Source organism: Thamnophis elegans, chromosome 16, assembly GCF_009769535.1.
Source record: "Thamnophis elegans isolate rThaEle1 chromosome 16, rThaEle1.pri, whole genome shotgun sequence".
NCBI lineage: Eukaryota > Metazoa > Chordata > Lepidosauria > Squamata > Colubridae > Thamnophis > Thamnophis elegans.
In genome coordinates this window covers 36,618,170-36,639,379 of record NC_045556.1, presented here as the reverse complement: position 1 = coordinate 36,639,379, position 21,210 = coordinate 36,618,170, and the positions used below count along the sequence as shown (strand labels likewise).

Genomic DNA, 21,210 nt, shown 5'->3' with positions numbered 1-21,210 from the left:
GCATTCATTGCACATATATGGCCCAAGGGCCATAGTTTGAGGACCCCTGATTTAGTGCAATATAAAAAAATGCAATAATTTTTTCTGCGGACCATCAAAATTTTCCTCCTGGACCACCAGTTGGTGACCACTGATGTGGTCAACAATCAACATGGAGCTATTGACATTTGTTTTAAATTGTTGGCTTGACCTGGTTTCCATCTGATTTGGAAAATTCAAACTATGTGATAAATTGGCTTGGCCTGATTATCCAAATTGATGGAGATAGACATTGGATTAGGTCAATTTGATTTTCTCAAATGCCAGAGGTTGGATCGTGTCTCCTTCAAGCCAAATCTCCTGTCGTGCTCGGCATGAAGGGGGCAGCCAAAGAACTTACCCAGTGAAAACAAGACAAAGCAGGGTGCAAATTAAAATGAGTACTTGGTTGAACATGGCAGACTGAGTCCGTTGTATTGCTCGATGCAAGTCATTCTGGAAGGAAGGAAGGAAAGAAAGAAGGAAAAGAGGAACGGAAAGGAAAGAGAAAAGGGGAGAAGAGAATGAAAGAGGGAAGGGGAGAGGGAGAAAGGAAGGAGTGAAGGAAGGAAGGAAAGAAAGGAGAAAAGGAATGGAAAGGAAAGAGAAAAGGGGAGAAGAGAATGAAAGAGGGAAGAAGAGGGAAAAAGGAAGGGGTGAAGAAAGGAAGGACCGAAGCAAGGAAGGAGACGATGAAAGGAAAGAGAAAAGGGTCGAAGAGACTGAAAGAGGGAAGGGGAGAGGGAGAAAGGAAGGATTGAAGGAAGGAAGGAAAAGAGGAAAGGGAAGAAGAAAGGGAAGAAGAGAATGAAAGAGGGAAGGGGAGAGGGGAGAAAAAGAAGGAGTGAAGAAGGAAGGAAGAAAGGAAAAGAGGAAAAGGAAAGAAGAGGAAAGGAAAGAGAAAAGGGAGAAGAGAATGAAAGGGGGAAGGGGAGAGGGAGAAAGGAAGGGGTGAAGAAAGGAAGGAAGGTAGGAAAAGAGGAAAGGAAAGAGAGGAAAGGAAAGAGGAAAGGGAAGAAGAGAATGAAAGAGGGAAGGGGAGAGGGAGAAAGGAAGGGGTGAAGAAAGGAAGAAGGAGAAGAGGAAAGGAAAGGTGGAAAGGGGGAAGAATGAAAGAGGGAAGGGAAGAGGGAGGAAGGCAGGAGTGAAGAAAGGAAAGGAAGGAGAAGAGGAAAGGAAAGGGGAGAAGGAATGGAAAGGAAGAGAATTCAGTTTGTATCTCATCCCAGTTTGGGCGATTCAGCTGTCATAGAAACACAAATGCTTACTGTCGCATGGTATGTGATCCAAACAATATATTGGTTGCTGACTTACATGTAGCGTTTCTTTCTAAAACCCAACCACTTGCGTTCTGTTAATCCAGACGTAAACATTAGCAAGACTGTCTCAGTCCATTGTGCGTGTATCATTGCAACAAAGCAGTATGCGAGACACATACCCCAAATTTCTCGTGCAGAAAAGGCCCTCCTTTCTACCATCTACTTACTATCATATTCTCCAAAGCATACTTCGCCAACCAGCAATTCAAGAACACGGGAATGAATAAATTCCGTAAAGGTGGCCAAATATCTAAAAGAAAGCCAAAGGATCTGGTTATGTTTGCTAGAAAATATCTTCTTGAGGCAAGTTTCTTTCCCGTTACTACATGGAGACATCTGTAGAGTTCCCAAGGCAGCAATATAGTACAGAAATGTTTGCAACTAAATTCTTACAAAGCCCACAAATATTTGGAGTTTGGTGGCTGTTAGTATAGAATAGAATAGAATTCTTGATTGGCCAAGCGTGATTGGACACACAAGGAATTTGTCTTTGGTGCCGATGCGCTCAGTGTACATAAGTAGAACAAAAATACATTTGTCAAGAATAAAAAGATACAACACTTAGTGATAGTCATAGGTTACTACTAATAAGCTATCAAAATCGTACTAGAAACAATTAAAAAACAATATAACTTGAAAGATAGAAGCAACATGGTTATTGTCATAAGTGGGAAGAGATAGGTACTGGGAAGGAAGAGAAGAATAATAGTAATACAGTCTTAGTAAATAGTTTGACAGTGTTGAAGGAATTATTGTTTAGCAGAGAGATGGCATTCGGAAAAAACTGTCCTTGTGTCTAGTTGTCTTGGTCTGCAGGGCCCTATAGCGTCGCTTTGAGGGTAGAGTTGAAGCAATTGATGTCCAGGATGTGAGGGGCTGTAGATATTTTCACGGCCCTCTTTTGACTCCTGCAGTGTTACAGGTCCTCAATGGAAGGCAGGTTGGTAGCCATTGTTTCTTCTGCATTTCTGATTCTCCTCTGAAGTCCGTGTCTGTCTTGTTGGGTTGCAGAGCCAAACCAGACCAGTTATGGAGGTGCAGAGGACAGACTCAATCTTCCTCTGTAGAATGTAGTATGTTGAATGTATAATGCCTGTAAATATCTCTATCTCTCTCTCTCTCCCTCTCTCCCTCCCTCCCTCCCTCTCTCTCTCTATCTATCTATCTATCTATCTATCTATCTATCTATCTATCTATCTATCTATCTATCTATCTATCTATCTATCGTATAAGCTATGTAGAATAAGAATGTAGTATGGCCCATTAGTACCCATACACTTTTAAAAAACAGTACTTTCAATAAAAGGGAAGTGATTGTCTAAAGAAGAGGCTCCAGACACCATCAGAAAATAAGAGAAATTCATATTTTCAGTAGTTGAACGTACCGTGATAATAAGGGCACGGTGTTGATCATTTCAAGGATGAACGAAACACGAAATATTTGCTCACAAATGTTACCCTAGAGGAAGAAAAGTGTTGGATAGAGGCTAAGCTTTGGAAGATTAAGCCTTCATTAAACCTGTTCTAACAGAGGCTTCCCACAAGCAAGAAGCAAACTCCTTGTCCTGACAAAAAACCCTTTTATTAATTGACTGCAAATTCTTCTCATACACATCCAGCAAAGTCTTTCAAAGGAGGATTTACAGTCACAGACCTTATCTGGCTTGGAGAGCTGCCAGGCCGATCTCTGCAAAACTTGGCAAGGAGTCTCGGAGGGTCAGGAACCAATGAAGTGAACTATTTGTCTCCTGCAAACTCCACTCACCTTTCGCTCCTCTTTTATTTGCTCTGGGAGGGGCCATTCATCATCCACCTGTGGCCTTACTCCCAAGTCGACCCCTGTTCTTTAGCTCTTCCCTTCATCTGGCAACTCTGCGCATGCGCACATCGGGAACAGGCTCCAGCTGTTCTTCTGCCTCACTGATGTCTGACTCTGAAGGCAGCTAATAACTGGCATGCGGCCCTGGCCCCCTCTCTGCCTCCGACATAGAGCCCACATCTGAGCCTTCCCCAGACTCCAGGACTGGCCCATCTTCCTCCCCAACCTCCTCACTCTCTGAATCTGCTGCCAGCTCCACTGGCGGGCCACAACAGTTACCTCCATCCGAAGCAACAAACCAAAACGAACACGGACTTATTTTCTGGAACTAGTGACTGTGTACTAGAATTGGGGAACCAAGTTGGTTGGATCTTGGCATTCCCACAGAACCACAAACATCTTCAAATCAATTCACCATCAAGGTTGTTAGATCCATATCCCCTTATAGAAAACGCTCCCCACCCCCTCCCATCTGATCAACAGCCAAAACATGTCCTCTATCTTCTCTCTTACCTTATAGCTGAGGTAGATCAGAAGCATGGTCTCTAGGAAGCTAATGATGGCTACACTGACCTGAAAGGAGGAGAAGACAGAAAAGCAGGGAATAAGCGACGAGGTCGGGAGGAATAAGATGCTATCAATTTCATGAGTCCAGAACTACCAACGCACAATCACACTTACTTGTATTGCCCACAATGGCTTGTTTCGATCCACCCACAAAATGTGAGCCCTGTAAAGAATAATTTGCAGAATAAAGCTCAACCACAACCAGAAGAAGACTTAATCGGGAAACAAGAAGCAGACTGAATCAAGAAGTAGCACGTCATTCCAATATTGCAATTCTCCAATATCCTTGATCACCTTTTAATGACTCCATAATCCCTTGCAGGGTAGAGTCTGGGCAACCGAAATGGAGCTGATTACTGGCTGGATGCCTTTCCCTGTCACCAATGTGGAGTTATATTCAGCAGATAAATTCTCATTGTGCCCAGAGAAAGATCTGCCTCTACCCAGGATCAAACTCACAGCCTCTTGATTGTGAGGCAAGATCTCTACTTCTAGGCCACAGCACCACTCCTCCAATGTCCTTGATTCAGGCTATAACATATACCTCAAAACATGCTACAACATAGATATAGTTGGTCTAGTTAATAGCCTGCCTAAAACTACCAGAGCATCCGTGAATATTTTCTTGCATTTATAGGTCCCCTCGCCTATGAAATCTCCTTTCCTTCCTCTGAGGAGACAATTCCTGCTGCAAATTAAGGCACCGTCAAGAATCTATTTCCAAAGTGCATTTAAAGGTCTTCATGGGTATAAATCAAATGGGTGGAAATCATAGACTAGGTCTTCCTTAGAGAGAAACCCACCTACCCAGAAAAAAAAAAATCAAAGGTAAGATGAAGATGGGATAGTCATGACCTTGGAGGAGATATCTGTTGTGGCCCATCAGTGGCAGCAGATTCGGACAGTGAGGAGGTTGGGGAGGAACCTGGGCCAGTCCTGGAATCTGGGGAAGGCTCTGATGAGGGCTCTGTGTCGGAGGCAGAGAGGGGGCCAGGGCCGTCTGACAGTTATCAGCTGCCTTCAGACATCAGTGAGGCAGAAGAACAGCTGGAGCCTGTTCCCGGTGTGCACATGTGCAGAGTTGCCAGACGAAGGGAACAGCTAAGGACAAGGGTCTACTTGGGAGTAAGGCTACAGGTGGACGAAGGAATGGCCCCTCCCAGAGGAAATAAAAGAGGAGCGAAAGGGGAGTGGAGTTTGGCAGGAGGCAATTAGTTCCTTCCTGCGTTCTTGCCAAGTATTGCGGCATCTGAAAGATATCAGCCTGGCCACTCTCCAAGCCTGATAAAGGTCGGTAATTGTGAACTATCTTGAAAGATGGTGGAGAGGAAAGACTTTGCTGGAGAGGGATTCACTGTCAAATAAATAAAAGGGTTTTATCGGGACAAGGACTTGGTTTCATGCTGCTTGGGAAGCCTAGGTCAGAACAATATCAAGGAGAAACAACATCCTATAGGGCAAAGGGAGGGTGGACCAGCAAACATGCTTGCGCATTATTTCGATGTTCTTTTTGTTTTTAATAGATGTGTATTTTAGCAGCCTGGGGTTCTTTTCACTGCTTGGTTTCACCCAGAAATTAAACCAGGCTCCCTGTTAAAACCGAAGCTCCGCAACAACCTTCAGAAAAGCTGCCAACCCCCTTTACCAGTTGATTTCTGATGATGATTGATTGAAGGAGGAGTAGATGTGTTTCTCACATTCCCAGCTGGATGAATGAAAAGAAAAGAAGAGGCGTTTTAGAAGCAAAGTTCAGTAAATTGATCACTATGCTAAAAAGATGGATATTAGTTTGTTCAATGACAACAATCCATTTTCAAACTTTTTTGTGGGGGGGGGGGGGCAATGCTTCATAGAACATTTAATCACATCCGGAGGGTTAGTTGGAGATCTGCCTTATATAAATAAGGTGATTTAAATCTGATCAGCTCCAAAAACAACATCTCAATTTTATTCCAGTCCCCTAATAGGGTGGCTGAATTTTGAACAGGTTTGTGTGTATGTGTGCGTGTGTTTCCCTTTGAGAGCAAGTCCATTCATCAGATGTCACTCACCGCCCTCGTGACCTCACGCCCTCGTGACCTCAAGACTGGACTACTGCAATGCGCTCTACATGGGCAGCCTTGAAGAGTATTCGGAGACTTCAACTCGTCCAGAATGTAGCCGCGCGCGAGCGATTGTGGGTGCACCTCAGTACACCCACGTTACACCTATCCTCCGCGAGCTGCACTGGTTACCGATCAGTCTCCGGATACGCTTCAAAGTGCTAGTTGTAACTTATAAAGCCCTTCATGGTATTGGACCTGGGTACTTGAGAGACCACCTGCTGCCAATTACCTCCCAAAGACCCGTCAGATCTCACAGGGTCGGCCTCCTCCGGGTTCCGTCCACCAGCCAATGGCATCTGGCTACTACCCGGGGAGGCCTTCTCCGTAGCAGCTCCGGCCCTTTGGAATGAACTCCCCGCGGAGATCCGGACCCTCACCTCTCTCCAGGCCTTCCGGAAAGCCATCAAAACCTGGCTGTGCCGGCAGGCCTGGGGTTGATGAGTTCCCCTCCCCTCTCGACTGGTATGGCTGTGTGATTTTCGTGTATTTTAATTATGTGTACTGTTGTTTATGTTCCCTTTCCCCTTTGAGGTGTTCGCCGCCCTGAGTCCCTCCTGGAGAAGGGTGGCATACAATAAACCAAATACAAATACAAATACAATAGATGTAATCCCTTAATTCAGGTTAGAGTTGGGATGACTGGATGGACCTGCACATTTAATGTCTGGATGCCCTTCCTGATGCCTATATGGGGTTCACAGCAGACTTTTTTTTCCCTATGTGATTCATCGAATCAAACTAACCTTATGAATCAGACTGATGTTTCCCAATTTATTATTTCTTTTTTAAAAAAAGGGATTCAACCAAATGATCTCCATTTCCCCAAATCTTTCTGAATCAAGACTGCCACTCCCAAACCCAATGGTTGATGCCAATCAAATTGGAGCCAACGTCCCTTTCCCTCCCCATCTGTAGAGATCGAAGTGATATCGCGATTACTACTGTTGTAAATGAGAATTCCTCACCATCCTATCCGTTCTGGGTCATCCAGCAGAACGCGGACAATATAAAGAAGGCAAGTGAGAAGCTTGAGTGAGAAGTTAAACAGGCGTATCCTCAGGCCTGGTGTAAAGAGAGTAGATCAATGTCATTAGGCAAATCACAGCAGCAATAATAACTCAAACCAGAACCAACAAAATAAAGAACAGCTCGGTGGAAAAATCCCTGCACCAAGAGAACCTGATCCTGCCAGCCCCTTACAGCTGGAGCCTGTTCCTGGTGTGCACATGCGCAGAGTTGTCAGACAAAAGGGAACAGCTAAGGAACAAGGGTTGACTTGGGAGTAAGGCTACAGGTGGACGGTGAATGGCCCCTCCCAGAGGATATAAAAGAGGAGCGAAAGGGGAGTGGAGTTTGCAGGAGACAATTTGTTCATGCCAAGTATTGCGGCGTCTGAAAGATATCGGCCTGGCCACTCTCCAAGCCTGATAAAGGTTGGGAATTGTGAACAATCTTAGAAGACGGCGGGAGAGGAAGACTTTGCTGGAGAGGAATTCACCGTCAACTCAATAAAAGAGGTTTATCGGGACAGGGACTCGCTTCATGCTGTTGAGGAGCCTAGGTCAGAACGATAATTCCAGCAGAAAACTGGCAGGCACTGAATAGAACTTTTTCCTAGAAAAGTACCCATCCATGAAGACTTGAGTGCTAGCAAAAAAAAGAAAAATAGCTTAAAACCGGATAAGGCAACTAGGAACAACAACCGATTATCCAAATTCATAAGCAGGGAAGTGTGAAGCCAGACGAGTCATTTCTCATTGGGGGGGATTGATTGCTTCTTTTTATAAAAGATCATTAAGCGCCTTGGCAGAATCTGGCGGTCCTCGCCTCCAGCGAGGCGAGAAATCAAACGTTTTTCACATTTCAAAGACAGACGGATCTTCCTTAGCATCCCGCCCACCCCTTTCGCCCCCCCCCCTAATTCTCCAGCAATTTTCTCTTAATTTAAAAAAATAAATAAATCCCACACGCCGGCATTGAAAGCTGCTTTTTCATCCCTTGCAAACAGACAGCGAAAAAAAACCATTTAAAAAAAAAAACAAAAATCCCACGGTTTGATCAGCTTCAAAGGTCCCAATGAAAGTGTGATTGTCGGCTCCGTCTCTCTCTCTCTCTCCTCATCTATCTTGGGAACATCTCTTTTCGAAAGACGCACAAGTGTGTTTCCTTTTGAAAGCTGTCTTCTCCCAAGACTTTCGTTGCAGATGCCACGAACAAAGCTGGAGATGACACAGCAGCTGCTGCTCTTAAAACCCGAAATGAGGAGCATCAGGCTGGTCAGGACTTGGGAAATTATTCAGATAAGGTGTCGATGTCTTTTGGATGTTGCCAGTCTCCGAATCAAATCAATAAATTTTGCAAAACACCCTAACTCAGTGAGGAGGCAGGGCCAGTGTTCTGATCGAAGCTTCCCACGAGCATGAAGCAAACTCCTGCTCCAGACAAAAACCCCTTTTATTAATTTCCTGTGAATTCACATCCAGCAAAGTCTTTCAAAGGAGGATTTACAGTCACAGACCTTATCTGCCCTGGAGAGCTGCCAGGCCGTTATCTGCAAAACTTGGCAAGGAGTCCCAGAGAGTGATGAACCAATGAAGCGAACTATTTGTCTCCTGCAAACTCCACTACCTCTTCGCTCCTGTTTTATTTCCTCTGGGAGGGGCCATTCAAAGTCCACCTGTGGCCTTACTCCTAAGTCAACTCCTGTTCTTTAGCTGTTCCCTTGTCTGGCACCTCTGCGCATGTGCACGCTGGGAACAGGCTCCAGCTGTTCGTCTGTCTCACTGATTTCTGACTCCGAAGGCAGCTGATAACTGTCAGATGGCCTTGGCCCCCTCTCTGCCTCTGACACAGAGCCCTCATCAGAGCCTTCCGCAGACTCCAGGACTGGCCCATCTTCCTCCCCAACCTCCTCACTTGCCCGAATCTGTGTATGAGAGAGGTGGTGGAGACAGCCTCTCCCTAATAGTTCCCAAAAATAGATTGTAGATGCAGATACTTGAGTCTGTCAAGATTCTGTCTGCAGGTTTGAAACAATAAAGAATCAACTTGGAAGAATTATGTGTTTTTCCTGGCTTTGGACCTGACACTAACCCAGATCCAACAAACCACATTCGGTTTGTGGGGAGCAAATGAAACCACCGATGCTCGCACCATGGATTGGTTTGAAATTTGTTAGCCACTGAAACTTACTTGATCGTTGATTTTTGATGAAGAATAGCTTTAGGCGTTCTTTAAAAGGTGTTCTCATTCACGTAAAACTCCACTTCAACCCTGCCAGGATAAGAGAAGAAGAAAAATAGAAGAAGTGAGATTTCATTTCAGATCCCAACTGGAAATCTCGTCGGAGGCAAGATGGAATCTGTTCCGGTACAAAAGATGAGATTTCTCATTCACAGACTCTTTTTTTCCTTTTTTTTAGCCATTCTCTCAAAACATTTCCAAGTTCAAAACATCGATTAGAAATTGTTAGACCTGGGGAGGGCTGCGTGCAATATGGAGTCAGGTTAAAGATGCTATAAATGGCTGTATTTGCACAACTGGTTAATTTAATTAATCCACTTTCTGGGCTCCTGAGTGAATGAACCCAATCACAGCAACTAAGACTCCCTCAAGCCCCCACAAAAAAATCTAAGCAAGTTTAACAAACCCAGCTTAGCATGTGGTGTGAATAAGGGCGTTAGGTCTCCTGAACCTTATCAAGGTACATGTGGCCAAGGAATGCAACATTTTTTTAAAAAGGGGGATAAAATAATGCAAAACCTTGGTAAAACAAAGCCTCAAGCCCGACCATCATTGTACAGTTTCTGTGGAGGAAAACAAAATGCATCGGGGTACTTAGAGCTTTTATCAGGGTGGCTCAGTGGCTAGGACACTGAGCTTGTCGATCAGAAAGGTCAGCAGTTCGGCAGTTCGAATCCCTAGTGCTGTGTAACGGAGTGAGCTCCCGTGACTTGTCCCAGCTTCTGCCAACCCAGCAGTTCGAAAGGACGTTAAAAAATGCCAGTAGAAAAATAGGGACCCCCTTTGATGGGAAGGGAACAGCGTTCCATGCGCCTTCGGCATTGAGTCATGCCAGCCACATGACCACGGAGACATCTTCGTACAGCGCTGGCTCTTCGGCTTTGAAACGGAGATGAGCACTGCCCCCTAGAGTCGGGAACAACTGGCACATATGTTGAGGGGAACCTTGACCTTACTAGAGCTTTAAGAAGGATGTTCCATAGAGTTAAGCACCATGACACTTTTTACATTTTAATTATTGAGCAATCAGGATTATCAATCATTGTTATCTTTGCTAACGGTGGCGTTCAAGCAAACAAGGGAGAAAAATAGTTCTTTGAAAGGAGGGGGAAAAGCCCTGGTTTTTTTTTGAATCCACGCAAAGTGGAGCACAAGCTCGTCCATTATGATCAAAATGTACATATATCGTAAGACAAGAAAATCAATCAACTTTTAAAAAAAAATGTGAATAAACTGCCTTGGTTGCTGAGAGAGAATTCTCAGGATGGGACCAGCTGTTATCTTTTGCATGGCTGTTCACTCATTTATCTGAACATTCCCAAGTGGCATTATGAATAGGAGCAGGGGTGGGATTGAAAATTTTTAGCAACCGGGTCTCTGCACGGGTGCTGGGTGGGCATGGCCATAAAGGGGCATGGCCTACTCAGCCTCCTGCACCATGGCAGGGGAGAATGGGACATTTTCGCCAGGCTTTGGAGGCTTTCCTTCAGCCTCCAGGGAGGACGAAAATGCCCTCCCCTGGGCTCTGGATGTCCTCTGGGAGCCAGAAACAGGCCCGTTTCTTCAGTCCTTCCAACTATCGGTTTGGCAAACCAGGTGCAAAATTAGCATCTGTTCACCCGAACTAGTCTGGGGAGTGGAGTTTGCAGGAGACCATCAGTTCGCTTCATTGGTTCGTGACTCTTCGAGACTCCTTGCCAAGTTCTGCAAATATCGGCCTGGCAGCTCTCCAAGACGGATAAGGTCTGTGACTGTAAATCCTCCCTTGAAAGACTTTTCTGGATGTGAATGAGCAGAATTCACAGTCAGTTAAAAAAAGGGGGGTTTGTCGGGACCAGGAGTTTGCTTCTGGCTCTTGGGAAGCCTCGGTCAGAACAGGCTTGCACTAGAAAAGCCACGATTCACCAACCGAGGTTAACCATAACATGAATTTAGTACATTGCCAGGTTATCCCTTAAGGATTTTTAAGTGATGTTTGATTCCACGTCTCTGCACACCACCATAAAATATGTGTAAGGAATGAATCCATTAAGTCCACAGCAAATACGCTTCTGCACTCCAAAACACATTAGAGGAAAAACGAGCAGGGATATACGTTAAGAAAACACATTTTATACACACGTTTTAAATGGGCAAGACAGACAGAAGAAGCTGAGTTTGGGGGGGGGAAGGGAGACAGGAACTCGGTTAGAAATGCAATGTTTTTGTTCTTGTTTCATCCATTTTTAATCAAGAATATCGCCTTTTGGAGCGAATGGAACAAAGAGAATAGTTATATTTGAGCTCGAAGAGAGGAGCTGCCATTTGCTGGTGGTTCCCCCCAGAAAACACAACTACGATGGTTGGTGAGAGTTACAGATCTTTGATAATGTCGGAGGATTTAGCTGCAGGTTTTCTAAACTTTCTGAACATCGGATGATACTAAACTAGCAATGAATAGCCAACACCTAGAAAATTGCAGAGAAGAGCAACCAGGATGATTAGGGGACTGGAGACTAAAACATACGATGAACGGTTGCAGGAATTGGGCATGGATAGTCTAGTGAAGAGAAGGACCAGGGGAGACATGATAGCAGTCTTCTGATATTTGAGGGGCTGCCACCGAGAGGAGGGGAGTCAAGCTATTCTCCAAAGCACCCAAAGGCCAGACAAGGAATAATGGATGGAAACTGACCAAGGAGAGATTCAACCTGGAAATAAGGAGGCATTTTCTGATACTGAGAACAATCAACCCAAGGAAGAGAAGTTGCCTTCAGAAGTTGTGAGAGCTTCATCCCTGGAAAGTTTTCAAGAAGAGACTGGACTGCCCTCTGTCAGAAATGCTGTAGGGCCTCCTGCTTGGGTGGGGGGTTGGACTAGATGACCTACAAGGTCCCGTAATCTGTGAAATCATCCTCATTGCTTGATCCCCTGTGGAAAGCGGTTCCTTTCTTAACCATCTCTGCGAAGGACCACAAATGTCAACATGGCCCTTCCATGGCAATCCATCAATGTTGCTCCATTGATCCGAGTCCGTGTGAATAAAACGCTCACTGTGGAGAATCGAATTTCCTCTTACCCCTTGACTTCTTGTTGAAAAACATTTGCATTAATAACCAGGAGCCAAACCAACAGAAACCCACATCTTACCTTTCGGTGGAAGGTTGGTTGATGGATGCTTCTTCAGCCCTCAATAAAAACAGTAAAAGGGACATTGGGGAAGACAATTAAAAATGAAAGCTTGAACAGCTAGGCGAATAGACCTAGGCTATGTTGGAACAGGGACGCTGTGGCTCAGTGGCTAAGACACTGAGCTTGTTGGCCAGAAAGGTCGGCAGTTCGGCGGTTGGAATCCCGATCACCGCGTAACGGAGTGAGCTCTCATGAGCTCTCCCAGCTTCTGCCAACCGAGCAGTTTGAAAGCAGGTAAAAAATGCAAGTAGAAAAATAGGGAACATTTTGGTGGGAAGTTCTGTGCGTCTTTGGCATTGAGTCATGCCGGCCACATGACCACGGAGATATCTTCGGACAGCGCTGGCTCTTCGGCTTTGAAACGGAGATGAACACTGCCCCCTAGTGCCGGGAATGACTGGCACAGATGTGTGAGGGGAACCTTTACCATTACCTATGTTGGAACAGACTTGTGAAGGGAAGAATTCTTTCCAAAGAATTCTGGGAAATGCAGTTTGTGGGGATACCGAGTAAGGATCACTGACAAGTTGAGGGTTTTTTTAAAAGGAGGAACTGGCTCCAACCAGATTTTGGTAGCTCACCTAAATACCTTATTTGTCCATGCAGTGATAAGAATGGAGAGTGCAGAGAAGAGCAACAAAGAGGATTAGGGGACTGGAGGCTAAAACATACGAAGAACAGTTGCAGGAACTGGGTATGTCTAGTTTAATGAAAAGAAGGACTAGGGGAGACATGATAGCAGTCTTCCAGTATCTCAGGGGCTGCCCCAAAGAAGAGGGAGTCAAGACACTCTCTTCTCCAACACTCTTGTGCGCGTGCGCCAGGGGTGGGTTTCAACCGGTTTGCGGCAATCCCCGCGAACCGGTTGATCGGCGAACCCGGAAGTAAGTTACTTAATTCCGGGAACGGCGAAGGGCCCACCTGCCCGCCCGCACTCCTTACCAATCTTTGAAGGCTGCTGCGCTTCCACGCAGGCGCATGGCACATACAGCGCCTGTGCGATTCTCCGCGAGGAGCTGGATGGCACATACAGCGCCTGCGTGATTCTCCGCAAGCAGCTGGAGCATCGCGCAGGTGCTATGACGCATGCGTGAACTGAGCGCGTGCACGAGGACGCTGCCGCCGGAACCAGTTGGAACGGGATAAGCAACCCACCACTGGCGTGCGCACGCACACACACTATATATATGTGTGTGTGTGTGTTTGTGTGTGTGTGTGTACACACACACACACACGTATCTGTCATTTTTTCAGTTCTGCAATCATTCTCAGCTAAGGAAACATCAACCCCAATCAATATTTTAGGAGACAGTCCACATAAAAAAATCTTGTTTGGGGAATCAAGTGACTGTCAATTTGTCTACTTAGTTCAATACAAATGATTGGACCTTGTTTCCCTAGCGAGCACATCCACAAGCGGGATGCCAAGGATCAGCAATGAAGAGCACAAAACTGACACAGGTTGAAAACAGAGGCATCCCATCACCCTGGTGTCCTTTTTCTCATCAAAATGCTGGAGAGAGGGATTATAATGAACTGAACATGATGAATCCAGCTAAATGCTCCTCAGTGAAAGTCCCCTAGAGTCGAGCAGCCAAATCCATCTAAAGGTGGCAAACTTCCTGATGCCACACAAGAGTTCCCAGTAGATATTTTTTCTCTGCGCATTAAGAGAGAGAAACATTCGCCGCTACCTAGGATTGAACCCTCAACCTTCTGAATGGGAGGCAAACTTCTTCACCACTAGGCCACCATGCCACTCAGCCAATACATCTAAATAATGGTAATTACAAGAGTTCCCAGTAGATATTTTTTCTCTGCGCATTAAGAGAGAGAAACATTCACTGCTACCTAGGATTGAACCCTCAACCTTCTGAATGGGAGGCAAACTTCTTCACCACTAGGCCACCATGCCACTCGGCCAATACATCTAAATAATGGTAATTACAAGAGTTCCCAGTAGATATTTTTTCTCTGCGCATTAAGAGAGAGAAACATTCGCCGCTACCTAGGATTGAACCCTCAACCTTCTGAATGGGAGGCAAACTTCTTCACCACTAGGCCACCATGCCACTCAGCCATTACACCTAAATAATGGTAATTACAAGATAGCCTTGGGAATCAACCCAAAATGGAATTTTTAGGTGTCTCAGTAAAAGATTCCTATATTTATGGATTTATTCAAGAATCTAAGCAACACGAAATGTTTAAATATACTTCATAGTGAGCCAAGAAGGTTAAACTGAAGATAAATGTGCAAACAGACTAATTAAAAAATTTATATAGTTCAGAGCACCATAATGAGAAAACCATGATTTAACTGTGGTTTCCACACCATATTGTTTTCTGGCTTAGCATGATGGCTATCTAGGCCTGGGTTTTCAAACAATCTGTCAAATTTCCTGAAAATGCCCTAATTGATTCATGAATATCGAGTCAAGTTTTCAATACAAAAACCAGGCATTTTTAGGAGCCCCATTAGGCAAGATCTGTTCGCAGTCAAGCCTCTGCTTGGTTTGATTTATTACTGAACTTTACTCCTGTTCCCCCCACTCCTGGCAGTCTGTGTCATAAATCACATTCCCCTATAAGATGCACCATTCCCAAACTGACTGCAGTAATCTGAGATCCGACTCCAGCCAACAGTATGCGTGGAATGCACTCCCCTTCCTTCTCTCCCCATGACAACACTGGGAGTTGACATAATCCCAGTTTAATCTGAGATCGGGAGCAGAGCATTTGTAGGAGATGGCCAAGCTGAGCCCGAGGGAGAGGGTTCAAACACATTGTTAGTCACGATTCCCTTCATGCCCACATAAGAGCTAAGCCCAGCCTACCTTGAATTCCTTCCATTATTATCTCCCACTAATTTCCCTTGGCTGTTAGTAGTTCAGATTCTCGTAAGGAGCTTAAGCTTGTGATAAATCTTTCTAGCCATTGGAACTGCCTGGATTTTCTGATTTCCCTGGTGCTTGACAGTATGATCTTCAATCTATTTCATATAAGTTATTTTCAGCTTCTGTATCCAGAGGGCATGCAGAATTCGCCACAAGCATAATGTCTAGCTTCTCAGAGAGCTACGTTTCCCACAATGCTTGTTTCTCGCAAAGGGGAAGCGAACTTTTAAGCCAACTTAAGTCCGTGGTGCTAAGGAAAGCACCGAGTCATTCCTTCCCTTTCCCAGCGCATCAGTGCCACATTGCATGCAGTTGTTTGAAGCTAACTTACTGTGAAAGCGAGGAATCCATGCTGAAATCTTCATTATGTGGCCTAAGAACACAGGGCATAAGGAACATTAAGAGAAAAAAAATACATACCGATTTAAAAAAAGAGAGCGAGAGGGATTTCTGGACATTGGCAGTGTACAGGCAGTCCTCGACTTACAACGGTGTAATTTTTCACACTTATGACCATTGCAGCATCTTTAGGTGACCAAATTGGGAACTGACTCATATTTATGACAGTCTCAGTGCCCCGGAGTCATGGGATCCTCTTTTGCGATCTTCTGACCAGCAACATCGACGAGGGAAAGAGGATTCACTTAACAACCGGGTTACTCAGTTAACAACAGAACCGATTCGCTGAACAACTGGGGCGGAGAAATGGGGCAAAATTCACTTAACGGCGGAAACCTGGGGCTCAACTGTGGTCGTAAGTAAGTCGAGGAGTGCCCGTATCTAGTTAAGGATGGAGGCACCAAAGTCTAGAATTCAAAAGCAGTACAAGATTTTCTACTTTACTTTAAGAGACATACTCCTCTATTCTACTTTGAAGGGACGAATTATTAAAAAACAATCATGCATTATTAAACTAAGTGAAGAATCTGCTTCCCTTTCTGTTAAGCTGGCTAATATTTTGATAGGAGACACATTAGAAAATTACAAGCCAGACTGGGAGATCGAGAAAGGTTCCCTGAAGAAGACAAGGAACTCCAACATTGTACTAAGAAACACTCATTTTTACAGCCAACCACCAAAGGAGTCTTGTGAACGGGTCCTAAGGCTGGACAAACCACGAGGGAAAGGAACCATGCCAAGTTAGAAAAGTTTAATTAATTAAAAATTCTCATTTAATTCGGTCTCCTGGTCCACCAGAAAGAAATACTCTGGAGCCGTGCAAAACCATTCTCTCTAATTTATTTTAATACAATCACCAATCTAAGATATCTTAGATTGGTGATTGTATTAAAATTTGCAGCGTTGCTTTGTACACTTCGAATTTAGGAATCAGTCCTATTTGGGGGGGGGGGGGGCAGCGAGATTTCCTTGCGAGCCAAAGAAGGTTTAAAACTGCAGTAACTTACAGAGGAATATGCTTATTTATCGTGCAAGGAAGTTTAGCGAGTTCCCCACCCCAGAACCAAGAGCTTCCTCTTAGAAGCGTGTGCCTTTGTGTGTGTTTATTTTGCAAATTGTGTTATTTCTACAAGCAGGTTGTTTACATTTTATACGCTGAGCCCATGTGGGTGGGGGGGAGAGAGAAAGACAGAGAGAGACAGAGACAGAGACAGAGAAAGAGACTCCTGGTCATGAAAAAACCCCTCTTTATTAAATTAAAATCCCTCTTGTGAATTAATTTCTCTTTACTGTTCCCATTCAGTGGTGGGATTCAGCCGGTTCGCACCTATTCGGGAGAACCGTTTGTTCACTTTTTGAGCAATTCGGAGAACCGGCTGTTGGAAAAAATCTCCTTCCACTTTACAGAAGGGGATTCAGACAGAAAGGTTTAGGGTTCCATGATGGCTGTGAAGCTATTCTTCATCAAAAACCAACAATCAAGAAAGTTTCGGTGGCTAACAAATTTCAAACCAATCCATGGTGCGAGCATCGGTGGCTTCATTTGCTCCCCACAAACCCGAATGTGGTTTGTTTGGATCTGGGTTAGTGTCAGTTCCAAAACCAGGAAAAACACGTAATTCTTCCAAGATGAGTTCTTTATTGTTTCAAACCTGCAGACAGAACCTTGACAGACTCAAGTATCTGCATCTACAATCTATTTTGGGAACTGTTAGGGAGAGGCTGTCTCCACCACCTCTCTCATACACAGATTCGGACAGTGAGGAGGTTGGGGAGGAAGATGGGCCAGTCCTGGAGTCTGGGGGAGGCTCTGATGAGGGCTCTGTGTCGGAGGCAAAGAGGGGGCCAAGGTCATCTGACAATTAACCACCACCCTCCACAATTTCTAATCGAATGATTCATATTTAGCCGTACATCCTTGCCTTACAACAGTTCATTCAGTAAGCATTCAAAGTTACAATGGCCCTGGGGAAAAAGTGACTTATGACCGTTTTTCACACTTGTGACCAGTTGCTCGCATGGTCGTGAGAGGCCAGGTGAGGTGAAGCACCCCTCGACGTGAGTGACGTCGAGTTGGCCGTGCTCACCCAGCTGGTCATTAGAGCAGAGAACTGGTTGTGGAATTATTTGAATCCCACCGCTGCACCCGTTGCTTCTTGTCCTGCCTTCAGGTGCTCTGGAGTCAATCCCCTCTTCTCTGGGGCAGCCCTTCGCTTCCACTTGGTGGAAAGGCTGTGCTTAGGCCTCACTCTAGGACCTTTCCCTGGTTTCCCGATGAATTTGCACATCAGGAATCGGGAAAAGCTCTGCTTGCTGCTTAAGTGGCTCAGGGCAGAGGGAGTTCAAACCACAAAGATGATTATTAAATCATAATTCAGTTTCCAACCACCCCGAGGCCATTCTCGGGAGGAAGGAGATAACAGGAAATTTTAAGCAGCCTCCGAGAGAGAGAAAAACCAAGGGGCTTATGCAAGGCACTCTTTGCAAAGCTGAGCTCAGCAGAAGCGAGCGCCTGGAGGGGTGAAATCGGGAACATTTCCAGCTTCTAATACAGGATGGTTTTTTTCCCCAATTCTTTTTTTCTCTCTGAACAGTTCTAGAGTTTTCAAAAGACTGAAGCAGCCATGGCTGCTCCTTTCTCAAACGTCTTTCCCCACATCCCATTGAACCACAAGTAACTTTGTCTGTCTGTGTGCTCACAAGGTGTTCTGCCCCAGCCTTAGCAGAAGCAAGAAACAGACTCCTGGTCACGAAAAAACCCCCCTCTTTATTTGCCTCTTGTGAATTAATTGCATTCACCCACCGAAAAGTCCAGGCAATAGTCTTTCAGGGAGTTTACTGCAGCAACAGACCTTATCAGTCCCTTGCGATAATGACAAGGCCCTGAGCTCCCAGTTGCAAAGCTGCAAATTAAGTTCTGCCAGGCAGTCTTTGTGGCATGAAACACAATAAGCAAAATCTTCAGAAATACGAACTGTTGTCTCCTACGACAACCACTCCCCTTTCCTTCTATTTATTCCCCAGCCAGGGAGGGGCCAGTCAGCGTCCCCTTGGGCTTTGCTTCCCAAGTTGACTTGTCCTCCATTGTTCACCTCTCCTAACTGCTCTGCACATACGTGCATCTGGAACAGGCCCCAGCTGTTCTTCCTCCTCACTCATAGCAGCCTTCAAAGGCAGCTGCCTCTCCAGTAGCTGGGAAATGTTGGACAACACTGGTCTATCTCTGCCTCCGACACAGAGTCCTCATCAGAGCCTTCCCCAGACTCCAGAACTGGCCCACGTTCCTCCCCAACCTCCTCACTGTCAACCTCTTCTGCCAACTCCACTAGCAACTGGCGGAACCACAACACAATGTCGCTTTTACCCACACAACGGGTTTGCACTGGGAATTTATTTGGGAAGATATGATAGCAATCTTCCAATATTTGAGGGGCTATCACAAAGAAGAGGGTGTCCATTTATTCTCCAAAGCGCCTACAGGACAAGAAACAACGGATGGTAGCTTAGCAAAGGGAGATCCAACCTAGAAACAAGGAGGAATTTCCTGACAGTGAGAACAATTAATCAGTGTAACAACCTGCCTCCAGAAGTTGTGAATGCTCCAACACTGGAGATTTTAAAGAAGAGATTGGACAACTGTTTGTTTGAAATGACATCAGAGCTCCTGCTTGAGCACAGGGTTGGACTAGAAGACCTCCAAGGTCCCTTCCGACTCTGTTCTTCTGTAATTTGACTAATCTGGCTCTTATGCTCCACTTGGATTAGTTTAGTTTAGTTTAGTTTATTATAAGGGAGGGAGGAAGGAAAAAGAAGGGAGAGAAGGAGGGAGATGGGAATGAGAGGAATGGGGGACGGAGGGAAGTGGGAATGCGGAAGGAAGGAGATGGAAATGTAAGGAAGGTGGGAATGAGAGAGAGGGAGGAAAAAGAAGGGAGGGATGGAGATGGGAAGGAGAGGAAGTCAGTCACAGGGCTTCCCACAAGAATGATTCTGAATTCCAGAACGAAAGGAAATTCCATTCTTGGCTCTACACTTTTGTCCAAATGAAAGCAATACACCTTAGTTGTGAAATTGCACAGGTCAGCAGTTCACAGCTAATGCATCTTTCGTAGGAAGTTACATCTGAAAAAAAATCAATGGGTTTCTTTGACAGGGACAGAAGAAATCTAAAAAGAATAACGGCACCATCATCCCCCTCAGCACAGAGACCTTCCTACTGGGGTAAAAACAAAACAAAAAAACAAAGCCACAGAAACTCCCCAAATTTGCAGATTCAGAAAAGATTAGTTTCTCTTCCCTTTCTGGCTGGAGAGAGTAACCTCTGTCCCAGGTATGTGTTAGATACCTTGTGGAGGTGTCCATTCAGTCCGGCCCCCCTCTTCTCTCCTGCCCAAATGACACCATTTCAAAAGCTCCCCAAAAGCGCAGCCAACTGGCGTTGAGTTTCATCCTGTGGCACCAGAAGGGGTGAGGCCGGGGCGAAAACCAGTTTCTGAATCATTGGCCTTTACAATTAGGTGGAATTAATTAGACCGAGTTTCTAGGGCTGTTGACACGGGTGGAATCATTCTCCCTATCCATCCATCAAGGGTCAAGGGTGCCAATTATGACCTGTCCTTCAACGTTGCACCCAGGGCTTTGGAGAACTGCACACAACCTGGATGGTATTCGCTGGTTTAGCACGTGGCAGTTTAAAGTCAGAAGGAGGGAGTTGTTTCAAGTTTAAACCACAGAGGAGTGGTTTGAAGTCAGCTTATAAATGCCAAGACATCCAAAGAGAAGGCATGGTAAGCAGAACTTCTCCGCATGGAGAAGGTGCTACTGGTGAGCGAAAGAGAGTGAGCATTGGAGCTACAGAAAGGACCTGGATCTAAGACAGGTCAACGGGAGTCTATCTCCTGCAACACACCATTCAGACATGCTTAGAACAAAGTTCAAGGAGCTATCATGGAGTAGGGGGTGGTGTGACATGATAGCAATGTTCCAATATTTGAGGGCCTGTCACAAGGAAGAGGGGGTCGACTGATTTTCCAAAGCGCCAGAAGGCAAGAAAAGAAACGACAGATGGAAACGAATCAATGAGAGGCTCGACTTAGAATTAAAGAGAAATTTCCTGACGGTGAGAACAATCTATTGGTGGGAGAGTTTGCCTTCAGAAGTTGTGGGTGCTCCATCACGGGAGGGTTTTAAGAAATGATTGGACAACTGGAATGGTAGAGGGTCTCCTGCTTGAGCAGAAGGTTGGACTAGAAGACCTCCAAAGTCTATTCCAACTCTATTATTCAAACCAACTTTCCACCCAACTCAATCTTTGGCCTCCTAATGCAAAACCCCAATGGGGCTGGAGAGCACAAGGAAAAGAAAGAGAGAAAGTATCTTTCATCGCATCCACTCTCTGTTCCACAAAGAAGGATCTTCACGCGAAGAGCTAAGACAGTCTCTAGTGACACCAAAGGCCAAGATCACTAAAGGCCTAGATTGCTTCTTGCACCTTCCTGTATCTTGTTAGCAGCACCGCCGTACCTCCCCTCCCCCAAACAATCATGGAGGAAAGGAGGCCCCCTCCTTATTCCAAAGAGGCTACTCTTTCCCTCCTTTCAAAAGAAGAAGAGGAGGAGGAGGAGGAGGAGGAGGAGGAGGAGGAAGAAGAAGAAGAAGAAGAAGAGGAAGAG

At 45.4% G+C, this 21,210-nt stretch overlaps 1 protein-coding gene across 1 annotated transcript in view; it reads right to left on the bottom strand.

The window, feature by feature from the left end:
• Nucleotides 1-21,210, bottom strand: part of LOC116519457 (potassium channel subfamily T member 1-like) — an 86,615-nt gene that overhangs the window by 33,350 nt on the left and 32,055 nt on the right. The window contains 10 exon segments of the mRNA XM_032233323.1: nt 380-474; nt 1,505-1,607; nt 2,723-2,796; nt 3,670-3,729; nt 3,838-3,886; nt 5,369-5,428; nt 6,794-6,890; nt 9,021-9,066; nt 9,068-9,101; nt 15,471-15,512. Coding sequence (XP_032089214.1) covers nt 380-474; nt 1,505-1,607; nt 2,723-2,796; nt 3,670-3,729; nt 3,838-3,886; nt 5,369-5,428; nt 6,794-6,890; nt 9,021-9,066; nt 9,068-9,101; nt 15,471-15,512 — 660 coding nt within the window.